A 13,237-nucleotide genomic window follows, 5' to 3' on the forward strand; every position below is an offset into this window, starting at 1 on the left:
GACCCTTTGTGACCTGAGTAGGCGTCCCCTAACCCAGTCAGATTCACACATAAAGTTATAACCATCACAATAAGGATGTGGAGAAATTAGAAACCTCAAATGGTTCGCTAGTGGGAATGTATTAATAAAATGGTACAGCTACTGTGAAAAAGTTTGTCAGTGTCCCAAAAGTTAAAACAATTATCACAGGATACAGAAATTCTACTCTTAGGGATGTATCCAAGAAAATGGAAAACATATTCACACAAAAAGCTCTGCCTCAAAGTTTATAATAGCTGAAAAGTTAAAACAATCTAAATGTTTATCAACCAATAAGTGGATACACAAAATGTGGCATATCCATGCAATGAAATAGTATCCAGCAGAATAAGAAGGTTTGAAGTCCTGGTACGTAGTCCAACGTGGGCGAACCTCGAAAACTTTAGGTTAACTGAAGGAAGTCAGTCACAAATTGTATTGTATATATTGTGTTATACCACTTACATGAAACGTCCAGAATAGGCAAATGTATAGAGACAGAAAGTGGATGAGTGGTTTCCAGAAGCAGAGGAGAGGGAAGAATGAGCAGTATAATACAGGAATAACACTGTATTATACTGTATTATAACACAGAATTTTGTGGGGAAGGATAATGAAAATACTCTGAAATTATGTAGTGGTAAGGTTTGCACAACGTGTGATTATACTAAAAACCAATGAATTGTAAACTGTAAAAGAGTAAGTTGTGTGGCATGAGTTATATCCAGTTTAAAAGTGGCTTTATAGGAAGATTATTATTGTCAAGATAATTTTAAGTAAATCTAGCATATAAACACCATTGTATCAGGAGAACTTATCACATGGTTACTCCTAGTTCCAAAGGCAGAGGTGTGGTTCTGAGCATGTAACCCAGGTATAACGCTGCCACTCTGGAGGAAGGGAGAACGGGGTTTTGTACACAGAAACCTTTATCATAGTGGCATAGCAGCAACTGGAACCTAGGTCTTGGTGTCCTGGTCCCATTTCTTTTTCCCATGCTGTGTTTCTCTGAGGAGACTGATTTCGTAAGTGTAATCAAGCGAGCTGCTGAAAATAGGCGTATTTCTGAAACTAAAATATTTGTCTGCTAACAGTGGGCCTGAGTAACCTAGGAAATGACTAAGCATTTATCCTTACATGTAAAGATTGTTTTCTGTGGGAGAAAAATGCATGAATGTACAAATATGGGTACAATTTTTAAAGGAAAAGAGGCAGTTGCAGAGATTTTTTTTCCCCGGCAAGTAGGATTGTACGTTTTCCCTTTAAGATGGACAGTGGGCAATGGTCTTCTGCATTTTTATGAACAAAGGTGTCATTCATTAGCCCTAACTGGCACCCACTGGTTTGGATAAACCCAGATCCGTGTTCCAGGCATGGCACCAGCTGTCTGTGGAGGGTACTCCAGGGTGTGCATGACAGAGCCCGGGGCCCTGCAGAGCCGTGGTCGTCACTTTCACATGAAGTTCCGGTGTGATCGGCTGTGAGGTAGGGCTTACCCTAGTGCTCTTCTTTCATTCCTAGCAAGGCTTAGGAGTCTTGCTTGCATTAAAAATTTTTTCTAAGTATAAAAGGATTGCTAATGCTTATCTATTAAGCCAGACAAGGTAAATGACAGCTCGGAAATGGTTAGATAAACAGAAATAAATATATTTTGCAGGTGATTCTGAGAATTGGAATGGTTTAGGGACTGAAACCTCAAATGTTTGTAGGAGCCCGGCAGGTAATTTAAATGCACGAGAGTGTGAATATTGGGGGTTGTGGCAAAATGGAGCATACAGGCCCTGAGTTAAGACACTAAACTACAATACCAACAGCTAGAGACAAGAAGTACCTGCTCTGTGAGCCAATTAAAACTTGTGTGGGCTGAGCCCTGCCTGCAGGCTACCAGTTTATGGCAGTCTCTCAATTGGAACATAGTAGAGCAGCATGCAACCAGGCCTTTAAAATGTGTCGTATAAAATAAATAAATAAATAAAATGTGTCGTATAAAATAAATAAATAAATAAATAAAATGTGTCGTATATTGACACATCATATTGACATTGTATGGTCATGTTATTTTGTCATATATTGACATATGACATTATGTTGTCATATATTGACAAGAGAGACAGCACAAGAAGCAAAGTAGTTTGAACATAAAATGTTCTTAATCCTTGTAGTTAAAGAAAAAGCTGCAAACCATTCAAATGCTTAATAATCACTGGGGAATGATTCCTCAAGCTATAACTACATAACTCTTTAAAGCACAGAGATGTATAGAAAATGCCGATGCCTCTCATGGAAGTGTACATAGGTGAAAATTAACTGAGTAGAATTCAAAACTATAAATGCATACGAGTTATGATCAGTTCAGTTGCCAGTCATGTCAGACTCTTTGCAACCCCATGGACTGCAGCATGCCAGGCTTCCCTGTCCATAACTAACTCCCAGAGCTTACTCAAACTCATGTCCAACAAGTCGGTGATGCCATCCAACCATCTCATCCTCTGTCGTCTCCTTCCCCCACCTTCAGCCTTTCCTAGCATCAGGGTCTTTTCCAATGAGTCAGTTCTTCACATCAGATGGCCAAAATATTACAATATTTGTTACATTATGTTACAATATGATGAGTTACAATACATATTAACAAAGATCAGGAAGGAATTTGGGTTGTTGTAAAGAAAAGAAATTGTTGCTGTTTGCATTTTTTCCCTCCAAAAAAGAAGCTTAAATTCACCTTGAAGAAAATGCAGGTCACCTCTACCAAAGCCATCAGTAAAGCATCTAATCGTCCTTTGGGTTAGATCTAACTAAGCATGAGCATGACTGTTTCAATGAGTATGGCTTTGTCTTCAAAGCTTGTAGTTTTGCCAGAAAGAGATGACCTGATTTCCTACTCTGGTATACACTGATGTTTTGTTTCCCACCTCAAAGTTCCATTTTTCACTTTTCTCCTGTTCACCCTGCTTTATAAACCTGGATGCAAGGAAAGCGATTCTAATCCCAAACTTCTTGAGTGACACCTCCCCTTCCCTTCTGCTCACGAGTCCACGCGGAGTGGAGTCCCATAGCAGAGTATTGCAGGTTCTTTGGCTCTCTTGGTGTATCAGGAATGGCCCAAACTTTGACGATACTTCAGGTCCTGGGAATTCCAGAATTGTGGGCCAGCACCCAAAGCAGAGTGTCCATGGTGGTCGCCATCAGATGCTCCTGCTCAGCCTGTCGGGGCTAGGCCAGCACTCCTGGACTGTCTGGTGACCAGACTGCCCCTCTCTACGCGTTACTGTTTGGTGTGATGAAGGCTTCCTTATCTTTTCCCATGACCCCTTCACACACAGTCCATAAAGCCTTTAATGATTGCTCAGGAATCTCAGGAGGAGAACAAGAAGCCTCGGGCGTGCATGCTGCAGAGCAGGGACTGGCTTGATTTTGTACCCAGGGGCCAATTTTCGCTTGGTTGTTGGGGACATTATTTGGGGGTCCAAGTAAGATATTATCGAATTTAAACAACACCAAGACTGCTTTCCATACTGATGTGATGATGTAGGATCTGCAGTGGGCATGGCTTCTAACTGCTGCTGCCCTGTCTCTACTGAGATCTCATTTGCCTGCTTTATTTTCTAAAAACTTAGAACTTTCTAAAAATTTTTCTGCAACAATGAGATTTCATTTGCCTGCTTTATTTTCTAAAAATTTAGAACTTTATAAAAATTTTTCTGCAACAATGATTTTGATAACTCAACAAACAGTGAACATTTAATGAAGGAACTTGATTTCTCTGTGCCTAGCTTTCCAGGCCTAGATGTAGATAACTCTCTGTCTTCTTTAGTTTAGCTCAGATAAGATCCTTATTTTTTATAAGGAACTTGTATAGACATCCCGAGTCTAGCTGTTACTCATCTGGGTATGGATTCTTTAATCAATAGAAATTGATGAGGTCGGATGAGAATTCAGCAAGGCTTTGTTGAGATTTGTGCTGCAGCATAAGGGAGGGAAAACAAGTAACAGGTTCCCTGGCTCCTAAAATGTGGGTGAGGGTGGAGGCCGATTGGTGAGTTGGGCGGGAGGCATAGTTTTAGGTGGTCTGCCCACCCCCGTGGTGGTGCTGTGTGCAGAGGTCATGTGTGGTACCCTGGTTTTGCTCCCAGCATCTCAGAAATGAATGGTTGGTTTGTGGCCTTTTTGTATCTTATTGTTCATAATTTGCTCCAACTGTGCATGTCTGAGGTAGGTTTTAGTCCCTTGTTGTTCCTTTGTATTCTGTTGCTTGAGAAGACATTTGTCAGGTGCCAGTACTCCAGTAAAGGGTCCTAGGTCCCAGCCTAGCTCATAATTGCAGATTAACTTGACTGTCATAGATCATAGTTCTTCAGCCTATTTTTCTGTTTCACTCCTTGACTTAGTGATAGACTGATAGATTCAGGTAGTATCCTGTGGTCCTTTTGAGCTGGCACCCTCCCCCTTCTCTTTGTGAGATTCTTACTTTCTTTGGAGTGTTATTTGCCTGTTATCATTGCTGTGGTCCCAATGGTCTGCTTCCTGAATGGGAAAGGCATTTCTTTATCTGCTCACGGCTAGCGTCACCTCTTGCCTGGAAGCTGGTAATAGATTTCTAAATGATCTCCCTAAATCCACTCTAGTCTCTTGACTGCTTTCAGTTATCACAGTTGACTGCTGGAAATGCAGGTCTGATCACTTCACCCTTTAGCTTAAAAGCTTTCTGTGACTTGCAGTTGCCTTTAGGATGCATTCCAAACCTTCCCAGCTCTGGGGCCTGCACCCCACCAGGCTTGCTTCCATTGCTCCCAGCTCTCTGGGCTCAGGCTGCCTTGCCTTCTTTCAGTTCTTGGCTGTGCGTTCTGCTTTCATCATGAATGTCCCCTCTTGCTGCAGAATTCTGCCCCCTTTCTTTTTCTTTCTACTTTGAGGCCAATTCCACTGCTCAGCTAGACCCATCTCCCCTGCTGTTTAGGCTCCTAACATCGTGTAGCTCTCTTTCTTAGTCTTCATGACTGTTCAAAGTTTCCATATAGTTGTGTGATTCTTTGGGTAAGGCCTGTCTTCTATACAAGTCAGTAAGCTCCAGGAGGATGGGCTGTTTCTTTTTTGCTGGGAGAGTGGCTTACCATTAGCAGCATGTAACACATAATGTAGGTACTTATTAAATATTTATTGAATGGCCATGGTTTCTCTTTGCTTTACCCTTCTGGAGTGTTACAGCTCTGCCTCGTAAGTTCTGACTTCATCTGTGACTTCCTCCCTAGCCAGCCCTCCTCTGTCTAAAGGTGTTAGCCTCACTGGAGCTTTTCTCATGTTTTAGGAAGGCCTCTGAGCTTAGTCTTCCAGTGGCCATATGTGCGTCCCTCTTTTTCCTCTTCTGTGAAATCCCAGGCCCTACTTTAAGACTGTCCTTTTCCTTGAAGCTCTCTCTCTCCAGGCTCTCCTTGGTGACCTCTCCTATGAGGCCGCTGACCTTCTCTTTGTGAGCCTTTCTGAACTACAGCTCCAAGCTAAGAGATGTGATACTTGCAGTGTCAGTAACAGCAGCAGTAAAGGAGATAGGGTTTTCAGTGATGATGACAGTAATTAAGGGCTGTATATGAAGTTCTTTTGTGCTCTTAAACAAGAACTAAATTTACTTGTCTCTTTGTTGCAGTATTACCACTTGTTGCAGTATTAACATCTGTTCTACTATGATGAAGGAATTGCACTCATAAGTTTTACATTATCAAAGTAATGTATAAAAACAATTGCTTGACTAGAAAAAAGGGGTTAGGAATTTGACAATATCAGTCATAATAAAGTTTGTTTCCTGTAAGGTATTTTCTTAATAGTCACAAAGTGAAAGTGAAAGTTGCCCAGTTGTGCCTGACTTTGTGGCTCCATGGACTATACAATCCATGGAATTCTCTAGGCCAGAATACTGGAGTGGCTGGCCCAATAGCCACAAACGTGTTAGTAAAACTGCTCACTGCCCGAAATTTAGTATCTGACTACATAAAGCATTTGCTCTGTTTTGTTTTCTGTGGTCTTTGTTTTCTGTCACTGCCCCCACTATCAGTGGCAAAGAACTTTTACACCGTCCTATTTCCATGATTACCCATTGTTATGATAAACCAAACACCATGCTTCCCCCCAAACCTAGCCATTATAAATAAGACCTTCTCATAGGGTTGGTCCCAGATCTAGTATAATAATGGTATGTAGAGTGCTAATTAAATTCCCCAATTTTTTCAAGCCTCTTATTTTCTCAGATCTAGACAGCCTACCTCAAACAAACACACCTGTGTAGGTTTTGTTTTTGTCTTGAAATGGATTAAGCTTCTCTTTTCTTGAATAATTTTTTTTAAAAAAATCGAGTTATAGTTGATTTACAATGCTGTGGGTATCTGGTGCATAGCAAAGTCATTCAGTTATATATGTTCTTTTTCGTAGTTTCTGTTATGGTTTATCACAGGATATTGAATATAGTTCCCTGTGCTATTGTTATTGTTGTGTTAGTCTCTCAGTCGTGTCTAACTCTTTGCGACCCTATTGGATGGTAGCCTGCTGGGCTCCTCTGTCCTTGGAATTCTCCAGGCAAGAATACTGGAGTGGGCAGCTATTCCCTTCTCCAGCAGATCTTCATGACCCAGGGATTGCACTTGGGTCTCCTGCATTGCCAGCAGGTTCTTTAACTGTCTGAGCAACCAGGGAAGCCCCCTGTGTTATCCAGCAGGACCTTTTCATTTTTAACTCCATTCTAAGTCTAATAGTTTGCATCTACGAACTCCAAACTGCCAGTTCAACCCACCCCGCCCCCTGGCAGCCACAGGTCGGCTCTCTGTATCTGTGAGTCTGTTCTGTTTCATAAATAAGTTCATTTGAAAACACCCGTGTTTTACCGTTTTCCCCCGAATCAGGTGATGCAGGCCCAGTGTGTCAAAACAGAAACTGAATTCTACCGTCGCAGTCGCAACGAGATAGTGAGTGGAAAAGGGCACACCATGGGGGCGCTTTATTGGCAGCTGAATGACGTCTGGCAGGCTCCTTCCTGGTCCTCTCTGGGTGAGTGTTTTAGCATTCTTTGGGTGTGAGAGAAAAGCCAAACCTGTGGGGAGAGGCTGGGTCAGCACAGAGCTGGAGGCGTCCGGTGAACCCAAGCAGGACTCCGGGGAGGGGAGTCTGTTCAGCTGCCAGTGTCTGACCTTTGGCCACCTCTCCCGCCTTCACAATCTTCAGGGAGCCTGAGAGGCAGCCTCACTATGAGTTCTGTTCTGTGCGGTCACAAAAGCAGGCAAACAAGGGGATAGATTCACGCGTGGACATCTCAGCCACGTGTGTGCGTGGTCAGCTGCTTCAGTCATGTCCGACTCTGTACGGTGCTATAGATTGTAGCCCGCCAGGCTCCTCTGTCCATGGGATTCTCCAGACAAGAATCCTGGAGTGGGTTGCCTCCTCCAGGGGATCTTCCCAACCGCGGGATCGAATCTGTGTCTCTTCCATATCCTGCATGGGCAGGTGGGTTCTTTACCACTAGTGCCACCTGCGAAGCCCCGCTTTCAGCCACATGTCTTCTAATTGTTGCTTAGAATTTTGAATTTATTTAAGAGGACTTCCCAGGACAAAAGGAGATTTACATCAGCACCTCTTCTGCTTAGGAGAATTCAAATGTGGGAAAGTCTAACCCAGCTAAACCTTAAAAATGTCCCTTTACTGATTCCCCTCCAAGTTCACCCGATCATCTTTATTTTGCCCTGTTTGTCTCTTGAGGGGAAAGGGAGTCGAGTCAGAAGTACAAGTAGGAAGGTTGTCAGTTGGACCTGTTCAGTTGAGCAACTGGTGAGATGGCTGACGTGGTACTTGCTGTTTGAATTATTTCGTCTATTTTGGTGCATTAAAAAAATTAAGGCGTAGTAATGAACCACTGGAGGTGATTTGAAGCCAAGTTCAGTTAATGATATGAACAAAAGTTTTGGGTCAAAAATGAGGCAAAGTCATAAAGTAAAAGGGCGGTTTCGCTGGGTGAGGCTCTTGAGCTGTGAGTGCAGATCATGGGCTTTCTTCCCCACGTGTTTCGATGAATGCTCATCATCTCCTGCAGGGAACTGCAGTCTTGGTCAGGTTTCCCTGATCAGCCTCTTTATCAACATCAACCGGAGATAGGGTATTGAATGAGAATCAGGGGTAGATTGGAGAAGGCAATGGTACCCCACTCCAGTACTCTTGCCTGGAAAATCCCATGGACGGAGGAGCCTGGTAGGCTGCAGTCCATGGGGTCTCTAAGAGTGGGACACGACTGAGCGACTTCACTTTCACTTTCATGCATTGGGGAAGGAAATGGCAACCCACTTCAGTGTTCTTGCCTGGAGAATCCCAGGATGGGGGAGCCTGGTGGGCTGCTGTCTTTGGGGTCGCACAGAGTCGGACACACCTGAAGTGACTTAGCAGCAGCCCCAGGAGTAGATGCTAGTGAAATGGCCTCTCTGGGATGCTTAAACTGGACAGAGAGATATTGTTCAGAGACTCTAGGAGCCCTAGAGTGAATTCACAGACCTGTCTGTGAATGAGGTGGTGTCTTCTGAAGTTGAGTTCAGTTCAGGAAATGGGAGAGCTCAGGCTTGTAACTCTTCCCTTAAATGACTCTGTGCTTTTCAGAAAGGGTATAAGAGTATGATGTTAGAGTAAGAATTTGCCTGCTTTCTAAACTTTGGCAGGTCAGTGCTTTCGAGGAGAGGGTCACCATCTCTCAGAGGTCTCACTGTTTAGTAACTGAAGTGTGTATCACTGACTTTTTGCTTCAATTGCTGTTCTCCTGATTGTCATTTGTTTTTGGCCTCCATGGCTGGAAACTCACGTTTGAAGTCTTTTCTGTGTAATGAATGTCCTAATTAGAGTATGTAAGTTATCTCAGGTTTGAGTCATTTTCCATTTATGAGAAAACTTCCTAGAGCTTTCTAAGTTCTAGTTCATTTCGTAGTTCTAATTTGATAGGCCTCCCCACCTTTCCCCCTTGTTATTTTTAAGGGGAAATACTAAGAGTTGGAATTGAAGTACTGGAGAGTCAAAATTTTGCAAAGCCTAAAGAAATTAGTTCTAGCTGAACCTCAACAGCTAGAAATTAGTTCTAGCTGTTCCTCCATCTCAAAAGCTTGCACTGGTGAATTCTGAAAGTGACCCCCATTCTCTCCCTCTTATCTCCCCCTCTCCCCTTCCTCTCCATGTCTCTCACTGTATACCTCTCTCTGAAGTTGTTCGATGCAGTGTTTTGTGAAGAAGAGGAGGCATGTTGAAATACTGTTTATAGTTTGTGGGTTTAGCGTACTGCACATGCCAACAAGGCACAACATTCTGAAGGTTCTTGGTAGCTTCTAACTGTATTTTAGGAACTGTCATTAATTGTCATGAGTTTGGATGTTCCCCCATCAGTCTGAACCTGCCAGACATATTTGTGATTGTTGTTGTTTTGTTTCACTCAGGATTTGTGCCTGTGGAAAAAAGAGCCTTCGAGTTTTAAGTAACTTTATTTTTTTAATTGTTTAACTTATTATTTATCTATTTTTATTGAGGTATGGTTGATTTACAATTAATTTCAGGTGTACAATATAGTGATTCAAAATTTTGTAGATTATACTCCCTTGAAAGTTATAAGGTAATGTCTGTATTCCCTGTGCCCTACAGTACAGCCTTGTAGCTGATTTATTTTGTACATAGTCGTTTGTACCTTTTAAACTCCTATGCCGATCTTGCACTTCCCTCCTTCCCTCTCCCCACTTATAACCAATAGTTTGTTCTCTGTATCTGTGAGTCTGTTTCTGTTCTGTTATATTCATCCATTTGTTTTGTTTTTTAGACTACACATGTAAGTGATAACATGGAGTATTTGTCTTTCTCTGTCTGATGTATTTCATTAAGCATAATACTCCTCCCCACCCAGGCCCACCCACGTCGTTGCAAATGCCAAAATTTCATACTTTTTAATGGGCATATAATATTCCATGGCATATATGTCTACATCTATCTATACATATACCACATCTTTTTTAAAATTTGTTTTTAACTAAAGGATAATTCATTTACAACATTGCATTGGTTTCTGCCATACATCAACATGATTTAGTCATAGCTATACATATGTCCCCTCCCTCTGAAGCTCTCCCACCCCTCTAGGTTATTACAGAGCCTTGGTTTGAATTCCCTGAGTCACACAGAAAGTTCCATTGGCTATCTGTTTTACATATGGTAGTATATATGCTTCCATGCTACTCCATTCGTCCCACCCTCTCCTTCTTCCCCCTCCACCCACGTCCATTGGTCTGCTCTCTATGTCTGCATCTCCATTTCTGCCCTGCAAATTGGTTCATCAGTACCATCTTTCTAGATTCCATATGTATGCATTAATAGACAACATTGGGCTTCTCCAGTGGCTCAGATAATAAAGAATCTGCCTGCAATGCAGAGACACGATTCAATCCCTGGATTGGGAAGATTCCTGGAGAAGGGAATGGCAATCCGCTCCACTATTCTTGCCTTGAGGATTCCATGGACAGAGGAGCCTGGTGGGCTACAGCCCATGGAGTTGCAGAGTCGGACACGACTGAGCAACCAACACTTTCACTTTATTTTCAGACAATACGTTTCTCTTTCTTACTTACTTCAGTCTGCATGATAGATTTTAGGTTCACCCATTTCATTAGAACTGACCCAAATGAGTTCCTTTTTATGGCTTGGTAACATTCCATTGTATTTATGTACCACAGCCTCTTTATCGAGTCATCTGTCAGTGGACATCTAGATCACTTCCATGCCCTAGCTATTGTCAATAGTGCTTGGGGGTACATGTGTCTTTTTCAATTTTGGTTTCCACAGGGTATATGCCATGTGGTGGGATTGCTGGGTCGCTGGCAGTTTTAGTCCTGGTTTTTAAGCGGTCTCCATGCTGTCTTCCATAGTGGCTGCATCCGTTTATATTCCCAGCCACAGGGCAAGAGGGTTCCCTTTTGTCCATACCCTCTCCAGCACCTGTTATTTGTGGATTTTTTGATGATGGCCATTCTAACTGGTGTAAGGTGACATCTCATTGTAGTTTTAATTTGCATTTCTCTGATAATGAACGATGTTGAACATCTTTTCATGTGTTTATTAGTCATCTATATGTCTTCTTTGGAGAAAAATCTGTTTAGGTCTGCCCACTTTTTGATTGGGCTTTTTTTTCTGGTATTGAGTTGTATGAGCTGCATCTATATTTTGGAAATTAATCCTTTGTCAGTTGTTTCATTTGCTATATTTTTCTCCCATTCTGAGGGTTGTCTCTTCATCTTGTTTATAGTTTCCTTTGCTGTTCAAAAGCCACATCTTCTTTATTCATTCATCTATTGATTGACACTTAGATTACTTACACATCTTTGTTGTTGTAAATAATGCTACAGTGAACAATGGGGTGCATATATCTTTTTGAATTAGTGTTTTTATTTTCTTCGAATATATACCCAGCAGTGGAATTGACAGGTTTTATGATAGTGCTATTTTTAGTTTTTCTGAGTCACCTCCAAGTTGATTTCCATGAGGGACACATCAATTTACATCCCCACCAACAGTGTAGGAGGGTTCCCTTTTGCTCCACATTCTTGCCACCGTTTATTTGTGATTGTTTTGATGATAGCCATTCTGACAGGTATGAGGTGATACTTCATTGTGATATTGATTGGCATTCCTTATGATCAATGATATTGAGCATCTTTTCATATGCATGTTGGCCATCTGTATTTCTTCTTTTGAAAAAACTTTATTCAGGTCTCCTCCCAATTTTTTTGATTATTTGGTTTTTTTTTTTCTTTCTATATTGAGTTGTATGGGCTGTTTATATATTTTGTATATTAACCCCTTAATGGTCACATCATTTGCAAATATTTTCTCCCAATCCATAGACTGTCTTTTCAGTTTATGGTTTCCCTTGCTGTGTGAATGTTTTTAAGTTTAATTAGGTGGTTTGCTTATTTTTGCTTGTGTTTCTTTTGCCTTAGGAGGCAGTTCCAAAAATATATTGCTACAATTTGTGTCAGAGTGTTCTGCCTGTGTTTTCCTCTAGGAGTTCTATGGTTTCTGATCTTACATTTAGGCTCTTAATCCAGTTTGAGTTTATTTTTGTAAATGGTGTGAGAAAATGTTCTAATTTCATTTTTCATTTCTTCTTTCTCGAGATTGTTTTCACTACTTGGGGTCTTTTGTGTTTCCACACAAATTTTAGGAATGTTTGTTCTAGTTTTGTGAAATGTGGCAGTAGTATTTTGATACGGATTGCATTGAATCTGTAGATTGCCTCGAGTAGTATGGTCATTCTAACAATATGAGTTCCATCCATGAACGAAGTATCTCTACATTTGCTTGTGTTGTCTGCAGTTTGTTTCATCAGAGTCTTATAGTTTTCTGGGTACAGGTCTTTTCCCTCCTTAGATTTATTCCTGGGTATTTTATTCTTTTTGATGTGGCTTCCCTGATAGCTCAGATGGTAAAGAATCTGCCTGCAATGCAGGACACCCAGGTTCGATCCCTGGGTCGGGAAGATTCCCTGGAAAAGGGAATGGCAACGCACTCCAGTTTTCTTTTCTGGAGAATCCCATGGCCAGACTATGGGGTCACAAAGAGTCAGACACGACTGAGCGACTAACACTTTGACTTTCATTTTATTCTTTTTGATGTGAAGGTAGATGGGATTGCATCCTTAATTTCTCTCTTATAGTTTGTTGTTAGTATATAGAAATTCAACAAATTTCTGTAGGTTAATTTTGTATTCTGCATCTTTACCAAGGTCATTGATGAGCTCTACTAGATTTTGATGCCGTCTTTAGGATTTTCTTAGTATCATGTCATCTGCAAACAGTCACAGTTTTCCTTCCTTTCCAGTTTGAATTCTTTTTCTTTTTGTCTGCTGTGACTAGGACTTTCAGTACTGTGTTGAATAAAACCGGGCATCCTTGTCTTGTTGATTTTAGAGGAAGTACTTTCAGTTTTTCACTGTTGAGTATGGTGTTAGCTATCTGCTTATATATAGCCTTTCTTATGTTGAAGCATGTTCCCTCCACACTCACTTGGTGAAGTTTTTTTTTTTTGTCATAAGTGGATGTTGAATTATTTCAGAAACTTTTCTGCATACATGGAGATGATCATAAGGTTTTTCCCCTGGTTTGGAATCACATTGATGCTGGCCACATGGATGAGTTCAGAAGCATTCCTTCCTCTTCCATTTTCTGGAAGAGTT

General features: G+C 41.5%; 1 protein-coding gene across 1 annotated transcript in view; it reads left to right on the forward strand.

Annotated features, from left to right (window-relative positions):
- Positions 1 to 13,237, forward strand: part of MANBA (mannosidase beta) — a 124,325-nt gene that overhangs the window by 99,697 nt on the left and 11,391 nt on the right. Inside the window, exon 14 of the mRNA XM_043871280.1 lies at positions 6,903 to 7,047. Within this exon, the coding sequence (XP_043727215.1) occupies positions 6,903 to 7,047 (145 nt within the window). The remainder of the gene's footprint in view (positions 1 to 6,902; positions 7,048 to 13,237) is intronic.

The sequence above is a fragment of the Cervus elaphus genome, chromosome 17 (assembly GCF_910594005.1).
Source record: "Cervus elaphus chromosome 17, mCerEla1.1, whole genome shotgun sequence".
Lineage (NCBI taxonomy): Eukaryota > Metazoa > Chordata > Mammalia > Artiodactyla > Cervidae > Cervus > Cervus elaphus.